General features: G+C 41.7%; 1 protein-coding gene across 2 annotated transcripts in view; it reads left to right on the top strand.

Annotated features, from left to right (window-relative positions):
- Positions 1-15,718, top strand: part of asic2 (acid-sensing (proton-gated) ion channel 2) — a 266,829-nt gene that overhangs the window by 166,526 nt on the left and 84,585 nt on the right. Inside the window, exon 1 of one of the 2 annotated variants that reach the window (XM_084036472.1) lies at positions 12,058-14,440. The exons of the other annotated variant lie outside the window; for it this stretch is intronic. Coding sequence (XP_083892598.1) covers positions 13,748-14,440 — 693 coding nt within the window. The 5' untranslated portion in view covers positions 12,058-13,747. Of the gene's footprint in view, positions 1-12,057; positions 14,441-15,718 lie in introns of those variants that run through there. 2 annotated transcript variants of the gene reach the window in all.

The raw sequence follows: 15,718 nt of genomic DNA, 5'->3' as shown, positions 1-15,718 counted from the left end.
CCAACTACTTCACAGCCATTGGATGGAGGGAGTTAAAATACTGATTTCCAAATGTGCAGTGACATCCATAGTGATTTAGAAAATCCTTTGTTGTTGTTGTTTTTGTTGTTGTCTGAAAATGATGTGAAGCTCATTCGAAACACCATTGATATTTGTAACAAAACTGCTAGCTAAACATCCAGCTTGGGAACAGAGTGTTAGGAACAGTATGTGGATGGCATCATAAGGATTGTCCTTTTTTCAAAACGATTAACTCATGTTGTTGTTTATCCAGTATGAGTAGTTCAACATTATAAAAATGAAAACCATTTCAAATTGAAATGTATAGATATGGATCAAAGTAATGATGGTAAAGTAGCTGTACTACCTTAGTACATTTTAATGGGAACTATTGTTCTTTCTGTACTCACAAAGTAATTGTTCTTTGACTGAAGCGTTTGCCCGAGTCATCGTGTAATGATATACTGCAAATCACAAAAAGGTCGAAGTGGTCACATTTTCTCTTTCACAACACCCCGATTGACTGTTTTTATTTTCAGCTTTAAAAGGTCACGCAATGGTGTAGCTCTAATGCAGGTAACCTTCAACAAATCTCATTACCGCCTTGCCCTGTGCCAACATGCCTGACCTTTAGAAATGAAACTCCGTCTACTGCATGTCTTAGAGGCCGAGCAACATGTGAGGGATTAGGTTTACAGGGCCAAATACAGGAAAAGAAATGTGTTATATATCTTTTTATAATACATTGATGAAGCTTTTGGGTAAGGTAGCTGTGTGTGTGTGAGAGAGAGAGAGTGAGAGAGAGCAAGAGAACGTAAACTTAATCCTGAGATCAATGTGATAATGAATGCAGGATTATCTGAATTTAAACACAATATTTCACGGACCAGCACCAAACTTTACATATACATAACGAGGCCTGGCCATCGAGACACCGTTCATGTTTATAACTTGTCACACCGGAGCAGGCTGCTTTTCTTGGCCCTAGCAGCACGACTGTTGCCATGGTCTGAATGGAGAGAGCATGGAGAGCTCGTTGGCTCTTTGCAAGGTGCCTTCACTGTCAGCATAACAAAGATTGTGGCCGGGCACTCCGTGGAGAACAGGGCCACATTTTTCTTTCCTTTCCCTTTATCCCTGTCAGTTGAGCATAAAAAGCATTCAGGTGAGTGGCCCTGGACCTGAAAGTACCCTCACTTTCCCTCTTCTGAGCTTGCTGCTGGGGTCGGAGGAGACTCTGTCATAATATATTATTATCATCATTATGTATCTTCATATTTTTTTATTTATATTATATGTAAAGGCAGAGTCTGTCAAATACAGTTGTTGTCACATTCAGTGAATATCTTCTCACGGTCCGCCTGCCGTTGAAAAAACAGTCTGCTGTTCATACAAATTGGAAAATGAGACAAAAGCAAAGTGGATTGGAGCGAGCCACTAGATGTCGCATGTCATTTTTTTAAAATTCAAAGCCTCTATTGAGTTTTTCCCTTGTCACTTTTCATATCAACACACATAAAGAATATGAGTGATTTTTTGTCCTAGATCTGCTCTGGTCAGAAAGGTTCTCATAGATCTTACACTGCTGCCACATGGGGGACTAGATTTACCAGACTCTGAACATGGGATTAAGGTAGTCTAATCCCATGTCTCATCTAATATTGTTAAAAAATAATGAGTAGCATTTATTGCCTTGGCACCAATGGCCAGTTAAACTGTATCTACCCACAAAACATCACTCCTGTTCCTTTTAAGGAACGCAGTGAGGAGAGAAGATGGTTGCTTTGAAGTATTTGACCATTTGACATCAAACGCACCGACTCTTCAAACCGTGTTCAAAAAGTGACTTACTTCCACTATGTTCAACAAGTTTGTTGCAAAAGATAAAGCAAGGTTGCCTGCGGTTGCCATGGTACTTTGCTGATCACTTTTAGACACCTTTTGTTTCAGTAAATGCTATGATAAATGTCGTACTTTCCATTCTGCTCATATATCCTTATTTTACCAATTATTTAATCTGAGAACACAAATCATCCTGCGTTTCCCTTAGTGATCGCTGCCCAGAATAGCAATAATAAACCTGTTTTAGAGAGAGGCACAGTTAATTGTTGCCACTTAAATTGCGTTCTGTCACATACAGACTCCTATCCCTGAAATTTGACCACAGATGTGTCACGTGCGATCCTGCAAATGAAAGGCTGTGATCGTTACGGGCTTTCAAATAAAATGCAAATTGGAAATCTGTTCCAGTCAGTTCAAGCCAGAAGAATAACTTGAGCTCATCTTTTATTCATGGCAGTGCTTACGGTGCCGTGAGGCGGCAATCTTCAGCCTGCAACCCGCTAAAAGCGGCTCCCTGAAGGGTCAACATTGCCTCGTAGAAACAGCTGGACAAACGCCTCCGAGTTAATTTCTTCCACAGTTCTCATCCTGTTCTCAACCTTCTCTCCTTCGTTCTTCCACTCATTATACTTGTAAGGACATTTAATGATGTAACCACTGCACTCCAGGCTAGCAACCATCAGGCAGATACATACTACATTTTGTCCATCCATCCAGCCATTGTCTATCCGCTTATCCAACACAGAAAATAATAATGACATCAATTTTGACTTTAAAGGTGGAAGCTTGCTAATGGTTTAAGGATAAAACGTCTGTCTGATTCCCCTGTCAGGCCATAGTGACTTTAGCTTTTCACTTTAGTTTAGTTTTCAAAATTCATTTTCAGTTCAAGATTCGATGAGTCATAAAAAAATCACAAGGTGCAGGCTTGCTGAGAGCAGAGTGATTGATGGTGTTGACAGTGTGCAACAACTGCAGTTACGCTGCTGCTGCTTTGCACTAGAAAGCTTCGTCTGTGGCAACGTCCTGCTGGTTAATAAGTTATGGCTTGAAACGTTATTGCTTTGCCGAGAATTGGAGCTAGTGTGGTGAATTCACAGCGTTGGAGGGTGGGGAGAGATCATCAAATATATGTTTGTGTGACTTATGTGCAGCTATAATCACCAATCACAAGGGCAGGGGTGATTTAATCCTGCCATAGGCCCCTGGGCTGAGCTAAAGCCGTAGGCCCTTTTGCTCCTTGCAGCCACACTACCACAACCGCAACGAATCGATTTACTTCTGTACATAGTGATGCTGCTTAGCCAAGCTTCAACACAACAAACATACCAGATATGAATTCCCTTCATTTATACTTTGTCTCATCTTTCAAATAAGGAAGGACGGTCACGCTTAACCATTTCAGAAAAAACGTGTGAACCAGCAGTCCATTTCTGCACCGCCAATAGAACAAAGCGTACCACATTGCATGCTGAATAAACAGTCAAGCATATGAATTTGCGATAACAAGCATTACTATTAAACACTTGCCTACCCTCAGAAATGTCTGTCTGTTTTTTTTTTCTTTCTTTCACTGCACAAAAAGCACCTTATTGAATTGAATATGATGCATTGGTGAGATGATTCCATTTTGTCAGTTAATAAGACCTGTGAAAAGTGAGCTTTAGAAACTAGGTTACTACATATGTGTAGAACTGCACTCCGGAGCCCTAAAAATGGCTTCTGGTACAGCTCTACGTGGAAGCATATTATTTTCCACCACAGTAAACAAATCCAATGGCAGTTTCGCATCCTCTCCTTCTCCGTCTGCCTGGGTTTTGTCTCTCAGTGGAATACCTACCTCTAAAAGCAGAAATGTGAATGGCTGAAAGATTAATTTGAGTGTCAAAACTTCTACATCATTAAAAGTGTATTAATAATGAAGTAATCATTTTCATATTCTGGAGTGTATTCATTTCCCATTTTATTAAAATGAACGTCTGTTCACTGACATTTACTCTTAGACTTAAAAATGTCAAACACTTCTGGCAACATCTGCCCAACGTCATTTCGAAGCCTCTATTTTAAATTCTGATAATGTTTCCCTCAAAGAGTTTAACAGCTTGATACAATTATTGAGTTGAAATAGATCACCAGAATAATTTCAGATTCATTTTAAATGAATATTTGAGTCAACAGCTTCATGACTGACCTCTTTGTTGTCTCACTGACTTCACCTCAGCACACTCATCTGGCCTGGCGTTTTTCTGTTACAGGTTTTATATATATATCTACACACACTATAAATTCACTCACTCTATATGTCTATATAGTTGTGAAGGCGTGAGCACGGTGCTTAGCATAGTTTTGAAGGTTATACACAGCACATCTGACTAATGGCCCAACTCTTTGTACATGCTCATGCTAATCACCTTCCTGATTGATTGTGCTGCTCCGAAGCACTAATAGCATCATTAACCGGAACTGTTGTGGCAGTATCCGCTGAGCTTTCCATTCCCTCACCGAGATGTCTTTATCCTTTCTTTTATTATTTAAGAAGTTGATCCGGACAGGTTTGTTTTAAATCTAATTGAATTTGCTTCTCGGTAAAGATAAAGTAAAATGCAAATAATAGAACAGTATAGATTTCTTATTCCTCTGCTCTGCCCACACCTTGAGCTGCTGTTACCTTGGAAACCTTGGGATAAATGGTTATATAAGAGACGTGACAGCAGAACGTCATTATTAGAGCGATAGCGACACGCCAGCACCTGGATTCTGATTGTATTTAGTAGAACTTGCAATTAAATGCCTTCATAGTGTGCACAAGTACATCAGTGGCCGTGATGTTAATGTTTTCATGCACTTCTGGAATCAATTAAGCGTCATTTTCAGGTTTTTCACTTACTGAACAAAATCTTCTACACCCATGCTGTGTCTTCATATTCCATTAAGTGATGGGGCGGCACAAAAAGGCCTAAATGACAATCTTCAGATGCAGTGAGAATCTGAATCTTCGAGGTGTTGTCAACAGCACAGCATGTGAGCTGAAAGTGTCTCCAACCAACTGTTGAACTTGCACTGAGTGTGACTCACACAAGAAGCGTTGCACACGTGGGAGTTCTGATGCTCATTTATTCTGACATGCTTCAACCGTGAGGTCATGAATATAGGAAGTACCATTAAAAAAAAATAAGCAATGAAGTTCCATACAAAGTTTATATTTTTGGTTTCTCATACTTGGCTCCAGAATTGCCCCAGTGGTTCAAATCAACTTACTAAGTACTAGGATGTCTTTTAATGTGTCAGTGAATATTCAACACGTTACCAAATTTCCTCACAGGACTATTTTTAAATTATTTTATTGCCTCTTGGTCGTCAAACTGTTTCAATATGTCGTGCCTAGTTTTGTTTAAGGCCCAATGCAAGAAGACAGATTCCCGAGGAACCCATTTAAAATTTCCAGCGTGTTTGAAAGCATAATGAAAATCATTCACCATGTTTATGAACTTCATTTGCATAAAGAACTCTCATTCAGCTTAGTTCTATCTTATTGTCAACAACTAGCATAAATCTGTCGCAAAAATGCACTTTAAAATACATTAAAATCAACATTTAAAGACAAATCTGAAAGCATCTTACTTCATGCCACGCATGATTGCTTCTTCCTTGCTGCTTATGTATTGGCTTGAAGCAACTGTTTTTGAATATGGTTGGATGGTATTATATAAAGTGTTAAAGCTGCTGAGGTGCTCTTATCCCTCCTGTTTCCTGTACAACACTCGTTTTCAAAAGTTGATCTGCTGACTGAATCGTGACCTGGATGTGCAAATATAGCGGCTGGCCGGGGGGAGCTGTAAAGGGCAGGAGTGTGTGAGCAGAGTGCGGCTGGGATGCTGCCAAACTGTCAGGGAGTGTTTCAGTAGTGTCAGCGGGGAGGATTATTAGTCTAACAAGAGCTGATGTTATAATCATAGGGATGGGAATCCAACTGATTAAATAACCTACTATTTTTTGGGTTACCAAAACATTAGTCTACATAACAGGAAGTGAAGGCTCGGGATCAACATCCGGAGGAAGGAAGCAGCCTTCACTCCTCCCCTTCCGCTTTCTGTGTCTCTCTTCTCTTCTCAAACTCCCTTCGAATCGGGAAACAACAGCAGCAACTTCAGAGCTAGCAACTTATACTTTTGCCCGATGTTGATCCATTTTCTGACACAGCCGTCATCAGTCGGAGTTGTTTTGGTAAATCTAAGTAAGTAAGTAAGCTTACTTGACATCTAGCCCGCTTCTCAAATCAGAATAACAAATAAACAAAATATTGAATTAAAATATATTCCACTTTAGAAAATACCAAACCTTTAGCGAGAAAAAAAGCCACGCTGAATGTAAAGACATAACCTTCTTTTCCATGTTGCCGGCCTAATTGAGCTGAAATGGTGCAGCATCAGATGTGTGATATGACTGTTGCCATAGTGAACCCGGGCAGGTGTTACCCGACTCAATATCAGTGAGAGAATATTTATTCAACCGTATTTTTATTTTGTGTTTTGTGACCACAGAGTTGGGGATTAACATATGAATAGAAACCTACAAACATGAGTTTGTTGTGGTAATATTGGAGTATCAGCTACTCCAGGAGGAAAGGGAAGGCAAAGCACATTTATTTGTAAAGCACCAGATCAATTCAAAGTCCTTGAAGTTGTTATATGCAGGGATTTTCTAAAAACAGACAATGTAAAGACTGATACAAACCAAATCCCTCTCAGTCATCACTTATAACTTACTCTTTTTGTTTTGCTGTGTTCGTACGTTTCTGAAAATAACGTTTTATTTCTTGGATCCTCTGCTTTGTTCTCACTAATGCACATAATTCCTTCTGTAGCCCGCTCGACCATTGCTGACTCGTTGAAACGAGGAGTAGCAAATGTTGAATGCCAGCAACTGACAAAGTAGCATATTATAACTTCCAGACATTAAGGCATTTAGACGAGATATAAGAGACACAAAAAAATACAGACCTGTTTGGTGTTGAAGAGGTGAATAAGAGCATTCTCTTCTTTTGTAAAGCATGCAGTGCTCAGCAACCTAAACGTAGCCTTGGACAGCTAAACGCTAATATCCACTTTGTACAAGGTTCTCTATGCGACATTCAAGAAAGAAAGTGGTGTCTCCCTGAGCAGAGAATGAAGTCGATGTTCCTCTGTGTGTGTTGTAATGTTAACTTCTGTGTTTTGTTTATACAGTCGGCTCTTTAAGCACCTTTGCCATTGTTTGCAAAGCTAGCACTGTTGGCTGCAAGCCACCGCCATGTTGAGAGCCATTTGGAGGCAATAGTTATGCTCTTAATGTTCCAGCCTGATGTGATCAGAGGGGTGATTGGTGCCGTTGATGACCGTAACTGAGCTCAATCGCACTCAGAAGTCACATTTTAAGTCTCAAACCGAGACATTTTTCAGTCTACTGATCAATAATGCAGTGCTGGCTAGTCAAGCCTGTAGTTGGTGTTGGTGGTGTTGAGAGTTGGAGCAGACCTGAAGTTTTCTGGGAGTTCGGAATAGTAAAAGTAATAATGCAGCCCTGCAAACCCTCCCCTTCATAACGGAGGAGCACATCAAAAATGTTCTCCAAACCAACAGTAAAAATAATATTTTTGACAAACAGGAAGCCAGTGTAAAGATCTTAGAACTGATCTTCACGGTTCGCATGGATACAATTACTAAACACAACTGCAACCTCCCCCTCCTTTTTTTGTGCACTCTAGCTTCCCTGATAAACAAAGTTGGGAGGAGTCGTCTCAATAAGAACTGCTGCACTCTGTCTTGGTTTAATCAAGATTGTTGGATGATTACATCATTAATTAAAAAGGATTCACCTGCCAAAGTCCTGACATTTTAATAAAAGCTAATTTTACAAGCCTTCTTTGCCCATTCAAATATTTCTTTTTTGTGGCTGGCGAGTAATTGGTATAAAATTGATAAATCTGCCGATTTAAATGAGTTCAGTATAATTCACATGGAAACAGGAAGAGGAACATGGAGTGACCCTGTTGTTCCTGGCATCTTTTCTCCTGTCTGCACTGATGCCAGGTAGATTTTCTTGGTGTTGATTCGAATGGCAGTGATTCAAGTTGCGGCTGTGTGGCTTAGTGGCATTCATTAACCCCACATGTTATTCTCTGATCTCTGAGCTCAGCTCTGTTCCAGATTATCCTACAAAGGGAGATTGGGGGAGACTGATGGGGCAAGCTTTTGGTGACCTGGCTGGCCCCGTCAGCCCGGCCAGGAGAGAGCTGTCTTCTCTTTTTGTCGTCTTCATTATCAGCAACGTTGGTGTTACAGAAAGGGCTCTGTTTGGGTGGGGGCGGGAAGATGATGTGGCAGCGACCGAGGGGTGCATTCAATGCCAGCGTTAACCACCAGCGCTTCCATTTTATCAGTGACAGTGCATCCATTTTATCAGTGCTTCCCAAAAGGGGTGAGGCAGGAGAGAGGGAAGAGGAAAGGGAGGTGTGGGGAGACTGATCCATAAGCTGGGCATCAACACGCTGATATTGATGCAGTGATGTTTTGTCTTTGTGGCACTGAGGTCACTGTAAGTCTGGGTGCATCATGTTAGGCCTGGCTGATGGCTGATACTTTGATGTCAAGCCAGCAGGGCTGCATTCAATTCACTTTCACTGCTATTGATTCCGCTGAAGTGAATCTATTCATTAGTTGCAATGAGCTGCCAATCTTCCTGTTGTTTCTCTCTAATTGTTGAAGAAAAAGATGATAACTCGGGTCTTGTAAGGGTAAATTCTGATGATGTTTAATCAGATTTAGCCAGTTTTCACTACAAACTCATCAAATACCGCTTTGTCACGCTCCCTGAATGTCATTATCAGAAGCTCAGAGAAAACGCTCCAGGAGCGTAACAACGTGGTATAAAAGGTTGATAAAACCTACACAGGGAGGGCGGGACTGGTGGTGAATGGATCAAACACACACAGGACTTTCACTCGGGAGACCAGAAATTATGGTTACAATAGAGAAACTATAGTAGATACAATTTTCATGTGTATAGAAACAAAATTGTTTGCAATGGTTTGCGAATAAGTTACAGCAAGTGTAGGCTCATAGTATGCCAGGCAAACTTGCCCCCCAGCGGACTATGATGGTATTGGAAATCATATGGGATTTCTAAATACCCAGATTTACTGTAATATCAGTGATTCAAAGATGATAGAGAGGCCCCATCAAATCCCCCTACCACCTCATCACACAAGAAGCCGTTTCTAGAGTATTCTATGAACCCCTAAAACAACTATTAGATGCAATGACAATTAAATGAGTGGCTACCACAAGACCATCAATCTCTTGGTTTAATCAGTGGCTACCCAGTGACTTATCCTTTCTGTTCATTTAAAACCAATGAGTTCAGGGTGAAGACGGAAGGTGAAACTACCCACCCAGCGTATGTTTTTTTTTTCTCGACTGTTAGTGCAGTTAGATTAGAAAACTAATAAAGTATAAAAAAAAAAGTAATTGATTGCTTTGCCTGCCATCACTGTCGTTTTAAATCATATGGGGTTCTGATGAATGGCAGCTGACCACAAGAGACACTGTTTTTATTCACCTCCCTCATGTTTCATCTACTCGCCAGTGTCATGGCCTCGCCCGTGCCTTCACCGGCAAGGCCAGCATGAATCATCTACAACTGTTGCCTTCCTCACGCCCGACCCCAGTGTTGCAAATTCACTGTTGTCCTATTAAGTAATTCTCTGAGACATCCTGGGGCTCATTAACATGGATCTATGAATGTTTAATTATGGTTTATATTTACGGGCTGCTCTCTTGACTACCAGTTTACCACAATGTGTCCTTTGATCTCAGACTATGTTGTTGAGGAAAGCGTACAGGAATATTTTATGGAAAATGCATGCCATGGCATCGCAGCCATAGAGTGCTGTGTAATTGTATCTGACGCTCGGGTTGGTTATATCCCTAATTAATCAGTGATTTCCCTTATGTTTTAGAATTGCAAATTGGATATGTTGAGCCTTTGAGCCTTTCTTTACACTGCCTGCATAGCTGGACCGAGAAACCCGCTTTATGGCTCCAAGCTAATTATTTAGCCTGTGGAGCCACACTCTGGAAAGCTGCTCCTGTGTGTGTGTGTGTGTGTGTGTGTGTGTGTGTGTGTGTGTGTGTGTGTGTGTGTGTGTGTGTGTGTGTGTGTGTGTGTGTGTGTGTGTGTGTGTGTGTGTGTGCACGCGCCACTGTAGCATACAGTAGTTGTTAAGTGTGTGTGTGTTTGCATTTGGCATTTCAATACCACACCCCTGTTCTTTGTATTTTTGACCGGTTATTCATTATACATGGAGGTGTTCTACTCTTTCAACATTTTCATTGTCATCATTCTGCTATTTTGGGAGGAACTTTTGTGTGCGCGTGTGTTTATGTGTGCATAATGTGCCTGTATGTGTGCACATGCCTTTTTGGGTTTCTACGTTTATTTCTTTTGACAGTGTGAAAGCTTTTTTGAGGCTCATGTGTGGGCTTTATAGCTCCCAGAGTTAAAAATATCCTTTCATCTCATATTTAAAGATGAGATCACTGCGGTCTTGCCGAACATCAGGCCAAACAATGAGAAGCAATGCGTACTTAGATAAAAAAAACAATGTTAAGCTTACACACACTTGGTTGATCTTGCAGCAAATTGGATATTCGTATCGACATGTGTTACATAGCTTTTTTATAGTAATTTTGTTAGTCTCTGACGCATGGCAGAAATGATCTGGTGTTGTGATAATGAGTCAGAGCTGCCACACATTGCAGGCAATATGAAAAGAGGGTGCTGCATTTTGTGTTTGGATTCCAATTTTTTCCAGTTTTATTCAACCTCAGAGTAGCTCAGAGCAGCGACTAAGAAATTAAAAAAAATGTAATGAAATATACCCTTCTTCATCACACAGGGATGAAATGCTCTCCTCTATAATTAGCAGAAGAACGTGGATGAATGCTGATGAGAAAACCCTTGAATTTTATTAAACAATGCATTATATTGAGTGAACAAGAGCACTTGAGCCGAGTTGGCTCAGAAGCCTGTTTACTTGCATTGATGAAGCCTTTTTGACTTTGTTGGACAGACATGGTTCATTGGCAAACCAGTGCTGGTCTGGGTATGGATGCCCTTAAAGGGACAGTTCACCTCTAAATCAAAAGCATATAGATCTGCTCTTACTTGTTCTATTCATTAATATAGATTGTTTTGGTGTAAATTGCGTTTTGGAGATATCGGCTACATAGACGTTTCTGAGCTATAGTTCCTACATGAGCTGCTTTCAAGATGGTTAACCAGGACATGATTTCTGGAAAGAACATTGTTGTTGAGACTTTCCAATGTATTTTTTTGACACTTTGAGTGCCATCTTGTACCATTATATGTGAGGGAAGGCAGACATCTATGTGGCTGATATCTCCAACTGTCCCTTTTAGGGATCTGTACTCAGTTAAAAAATCTAATTGTATCTGGGTTGCTCCCTGGTGGGCAAACTATGTAATGGCTAGCTAATTTATCTAAAATAAGCAAAAATAAAATAAAAAAATCATTTTAAAAATGGTTTTCAACAAAAGTGTCCATAGTCTAATATCAATTTAGTTTTGTTGAGTACTCTTTATTCAAGCAGTGGAAATTAGACTAAATAAAAAGTAATTCTTGTAATGCAAACTATGACAAAAATGCATACAATTTTGTCAACAAATCAAACCTAATCTTGTGACCAGAACAACAACTGTAACATGGAAACTGTATATTTAAAGATGGCAACAAGCCTTACAATAATCAAAAACGAAAATATTTTGTTGCGTTACTTAACTTGCAAATACAATTTAAGGATAGAGACAAGAACTATATCAAAGGTTCAACCTTAGATGACTAGAGTACCAGTTGAAGAATAAGAATAACCCACTGTGAATGCCTTTCTGCTTAATTGTTATTACTATTGGTTTTTAATTCAATTTATTTTTAATTCCTGGATTTATATTGTGCTCCTTCTGTATTTCTTGGTTGGTTAAACACTTCACCGGACAACCAAACTCATCCTCATGAAGATTTGGATTTCATACATCCAATGCTTCGCTCCAGTAAAAGGCAATCACAAATAGCTGGAAGTGTAGTGGAGTGCTCCTGTCGAGCTGTTCTCCTCTGCTGCACACAAACCTTCACATTCATGCACACGCTAGTCTCTCGTTGCACTGTAGCGGTGTGGCTCAGCAGCAGCAGCAGACAAACACAGGGGGGCGAAGGACAGCGCGAGTTAGCACAGAGAGAGACGGGCGCTCTCATCAGTGACAGGCTCACCGGCTGTGTGGACGGAGCTGTGGCGCATGAGGAGGAGGAGGAGGAGAGGTGCAACGGGAGGACAAGCCGCCTGTAAACCGGAGCAAAAAAGAGGAGCAAACCGCGAGGGAGGGCGGAGAGATCAGTAAAGGGAGATAAGTCATTGGAAGCGGGAAGAGCTGGATGAAGCTGACAAGGACACTGAGGGAGGAAAGTGCACAGAGAAGCCTTCACTGACGACGGAGGGAAGTGAGGGAGTGCGTGCACAAAGTGGAAAAGAGAAAGAAGAAGAGGAGGAGGAGGAGGAGACGGAGCCTGACAGGAGGTTGAGCTTTCGGGGCTTGACAGACACGCGAGCCAATCGGAGGAGGAGGGGCATGAGGGCAAGTTGATGGATTTGATATGGGGAGAGTATTTTTAGATGGAGGAGCAGAGACATGAGATGAATGTAGAGATTTTAAATGCTCTCTTTGATTTGGGTAGAAAAAACTAAGGCGGAAGAAGAAGCAAAAAAAAAGAGGAGCGTAACAGGAGACAGAGAAAAAGGGGGCGAGATGTTGAGATCAGAGTGTGACAGAACAGATTATCTCTGGTCTGGTTTCCCGCAGGAAACTGCTGTGAGTATGTCGTTTATGCGCATGAGTGCCCCCTTCTCCATGTGAAAGTGTGTTGTAGCATTTTGACTGTGGTGCCGAGAAGCAGGTCCGCTACGAGATGAAGCTCCCCCGTGGTTACCCGCAGGACTTGATGACATTGGTTAAAGCCAAGTGGGAGTGGGAATGACAAAGAACAGACCAGTGACATCACAAGTAAGTCGAGGCATCAAAAGTGAGACCGCAAAAGTGGGACAGAAGAACAAATGAGTACGGGAGAAATTACCGAATTCAATTAAAGCTCGTACTTAATAGTGACAAGGAACTGATTGCCGCCTCTGGCTCCTGAACGCTTTTGCAAGTGCAGCCAAAAAACACACTCACGTAACTCGGAAGAAGAGAAACCACAGCGCTGGAACAAGGCAAGCTCTCCTCTAACAGACTGCACCACGCCGACCAATTCCCTCGCTGTCGTCTCATTATTTTAATTACCTTCTCTTCTTTCATTTGTTTTTTTCGTCCTTGCTGCTTAGCCTTTGGTATTTTGTATTCTGTCCTCCTCTCTGCTTCTCTCTTCCCCTCCCTCTCCCTCTTGCCTTCGCTCTCTCTGTCTCATCCTCTCTTGTTCACTGTCACACTAACTGCGGTGGATGCTGTAGTCAGTCATGTAGAAGACACCTTGCTTGGAGCACATTTGCCTAGCTGATTTTTCCCCCCTTACCCTGCTGAGTCGGATGATTGGAGCTCTCCCAGATTGAGGGACCAGGAAAGATGACCAACAAGTAGCTGCTGCTGAGTTGATCAGAGCTCCACCAGTAGAGGAAGGACAACTTCAAACCACACTGGTTTTCTTGTGGTGACTTGTGGGTACTACGTCTGCATATATTGTATTGAACAACGTCTGCTTATGGTACATTTACAAGACTGCCATTGACCATTTGCACAGCATCTGTGAGGTCAACACAGATATCCAGGTGTGGATTACAGTAGTGGATTTATCCTGGAGCTACATGTGGGCCCCAGCCCCTGAGGCCTGGCTGGGAAATGAAGGCTTCCCCGAGGCTTTAGGAGCACTTTGGGCAGCTATGGCCCTGGAGGGACGCTGTCTTCGGCGGGGATCCCCAGCTATGCTCAGAAAGGGTCGTCAGCGGCGTACTACAAAGACAACTCTGGCTCGGGTCACTTCCACTCTGCTATCAAGGACAAGCCTGCATGGCCTGAGGCATGTTTGCGTCCCTGGTGGCTCTGTGGGTCGCAGGGCCTTCTGGCTCCTGGCCCTCTGTACCTCCCTGGGGCTGCTTTTATCCTGGTCCTCAAACCGCGTACTGCACTGGCTTTCCTTCCCCACATACACACGAGTCCACTCAGAGTGGGCTAAAGAACTGCCCTTCCCCACAGTCACTGTCTGCAACAACAACCCTATCCGCCTCTACAAGCTCACCAAGAGCGACCTGTATTTTGCCGGCCACTGGCTGGGCCTGCTGCTGGCGAACCGGACAGTGAAGCCAATGGTTCTGGACTTGCTTCAAGAGGACCGCCGGGCCTGGTTCAGGAAGCTGTCAGACTTCCGGCTCTTTCTGCCACCCAGAAACTTTGAGGGAACCAACCTGGAGTTTATGGACAGACTGAGCCACCAACTGGATGACATGCTCCTCTCATGCAAATACAGAGGCGAGCCATGTGGCGCTCACAACTTCTCTGCCGTAAGTGAAATTTTCTTTTTTTCTGGAAGCTTTATGACAACCCAGTCGGCATTTCCATGCTTTCGTCTACCCACATGTTGTCTTTGTTCTCAGTTATCCCAGCTTAGTTGCAACTCAGTTTACAAATTGCAAAAGCGTTACATCATGCTGAAACAACATATTGCTTCATGTCATCATGAGTCATTTCTTGTGCCTTACCTGATTTAATGGGTAAGTTATAAGGCTATAAAAACACAATATACAAGCTGTTGTAGCTTCCGGTTTTAGCTGACTGTTGCTTTCTTGGTCATTACATCAAAAGATTAGGAAGTGTGTTACTGCACAGGGCAATTATTAAATCGCCACTGGAGCTCTTGTTTGCTGCTTGTGCAACAAATGCAAGATGCAAGATAACAAATGCATTACTTTTTAAAAGAACATATGGAAATTTGCAGAATGAGTAGCCATGGCTAGGAATAGCTCCATGTTCAAACCCTCCATATCAAAAAGTTTATTTTACAGTTCTGTTCAGCCGCCCCAGAGGACTAAACTGCCTCTCTGTCTGATCGCTCACATATCTATCTTCTTTTCTGTGTGGGTGGTTGTGGGTTTGGGGATTTGTGTCCCCACTCTGCTTTGTACATTCCCTAGACTCGAATGAGCCGTGGCAGATGTTTTCTCTGCGGTAATGCAGAAGCTCAAACTGCCTTTGAAACTTTATTTTTTTTGGTTTGTCATTTCATGTTCTTTTTTTTCTTTGTACTGTGGCCTCGGAGTCGGCGACTGACTGAAGAAGAAATGAGACATGTAAGATAAAATACCTGTGTGCAGACGTGCATAGCAGTTCATGTTTTGCTTGTTAAAGGCCCTGTGTTTTGCTACTGGAGTTTCTCGCCTTCTCTTTTCACTCTTTAAGTTATAATTATCAATTATATTATTATATATTGATTTTACCTTCCTCAGAACACATGAAAAACACAGATAAACACAGATTCAAAACATGTAGGTCTAATAAAAAATAAATTAATAATTATTACAATATTTGAACCTACAAAATATATTATTATTTTGCTCCCCTTAAAGCCACCAGAATACTTGACAGAACAATATTACCTGATTGCAAAACACACTGATTGCAAAAAACTCAACAGGAACTAAAGAAGCTTGTCAAAGTCATCTTGACTCTCCCTACTGTTCCAACAATCACCGGCTCACAAGTAGATGTTTAAAGAAACATCCAGTCCTCAAATCCACCAAACTCCATAAAACCACATGTATTTTTAAAAATAGTCTGAACAA

The sequence above is a fragment of the Eutrigla gurnardus genome (genome assembly GCF_963514095.1).
Source record: "Eutrigla gurnardus genome assembly, chromosome: 20".
NCBI lineage: Eukaryota > Metazoa > Chordata > Actinopteri > Perciformes > Triglidae > Eutrigla > Eutrigla gurnardus.
This window is presented reverse-complemented; position numbering and strand designations above follow the sequence as displayed.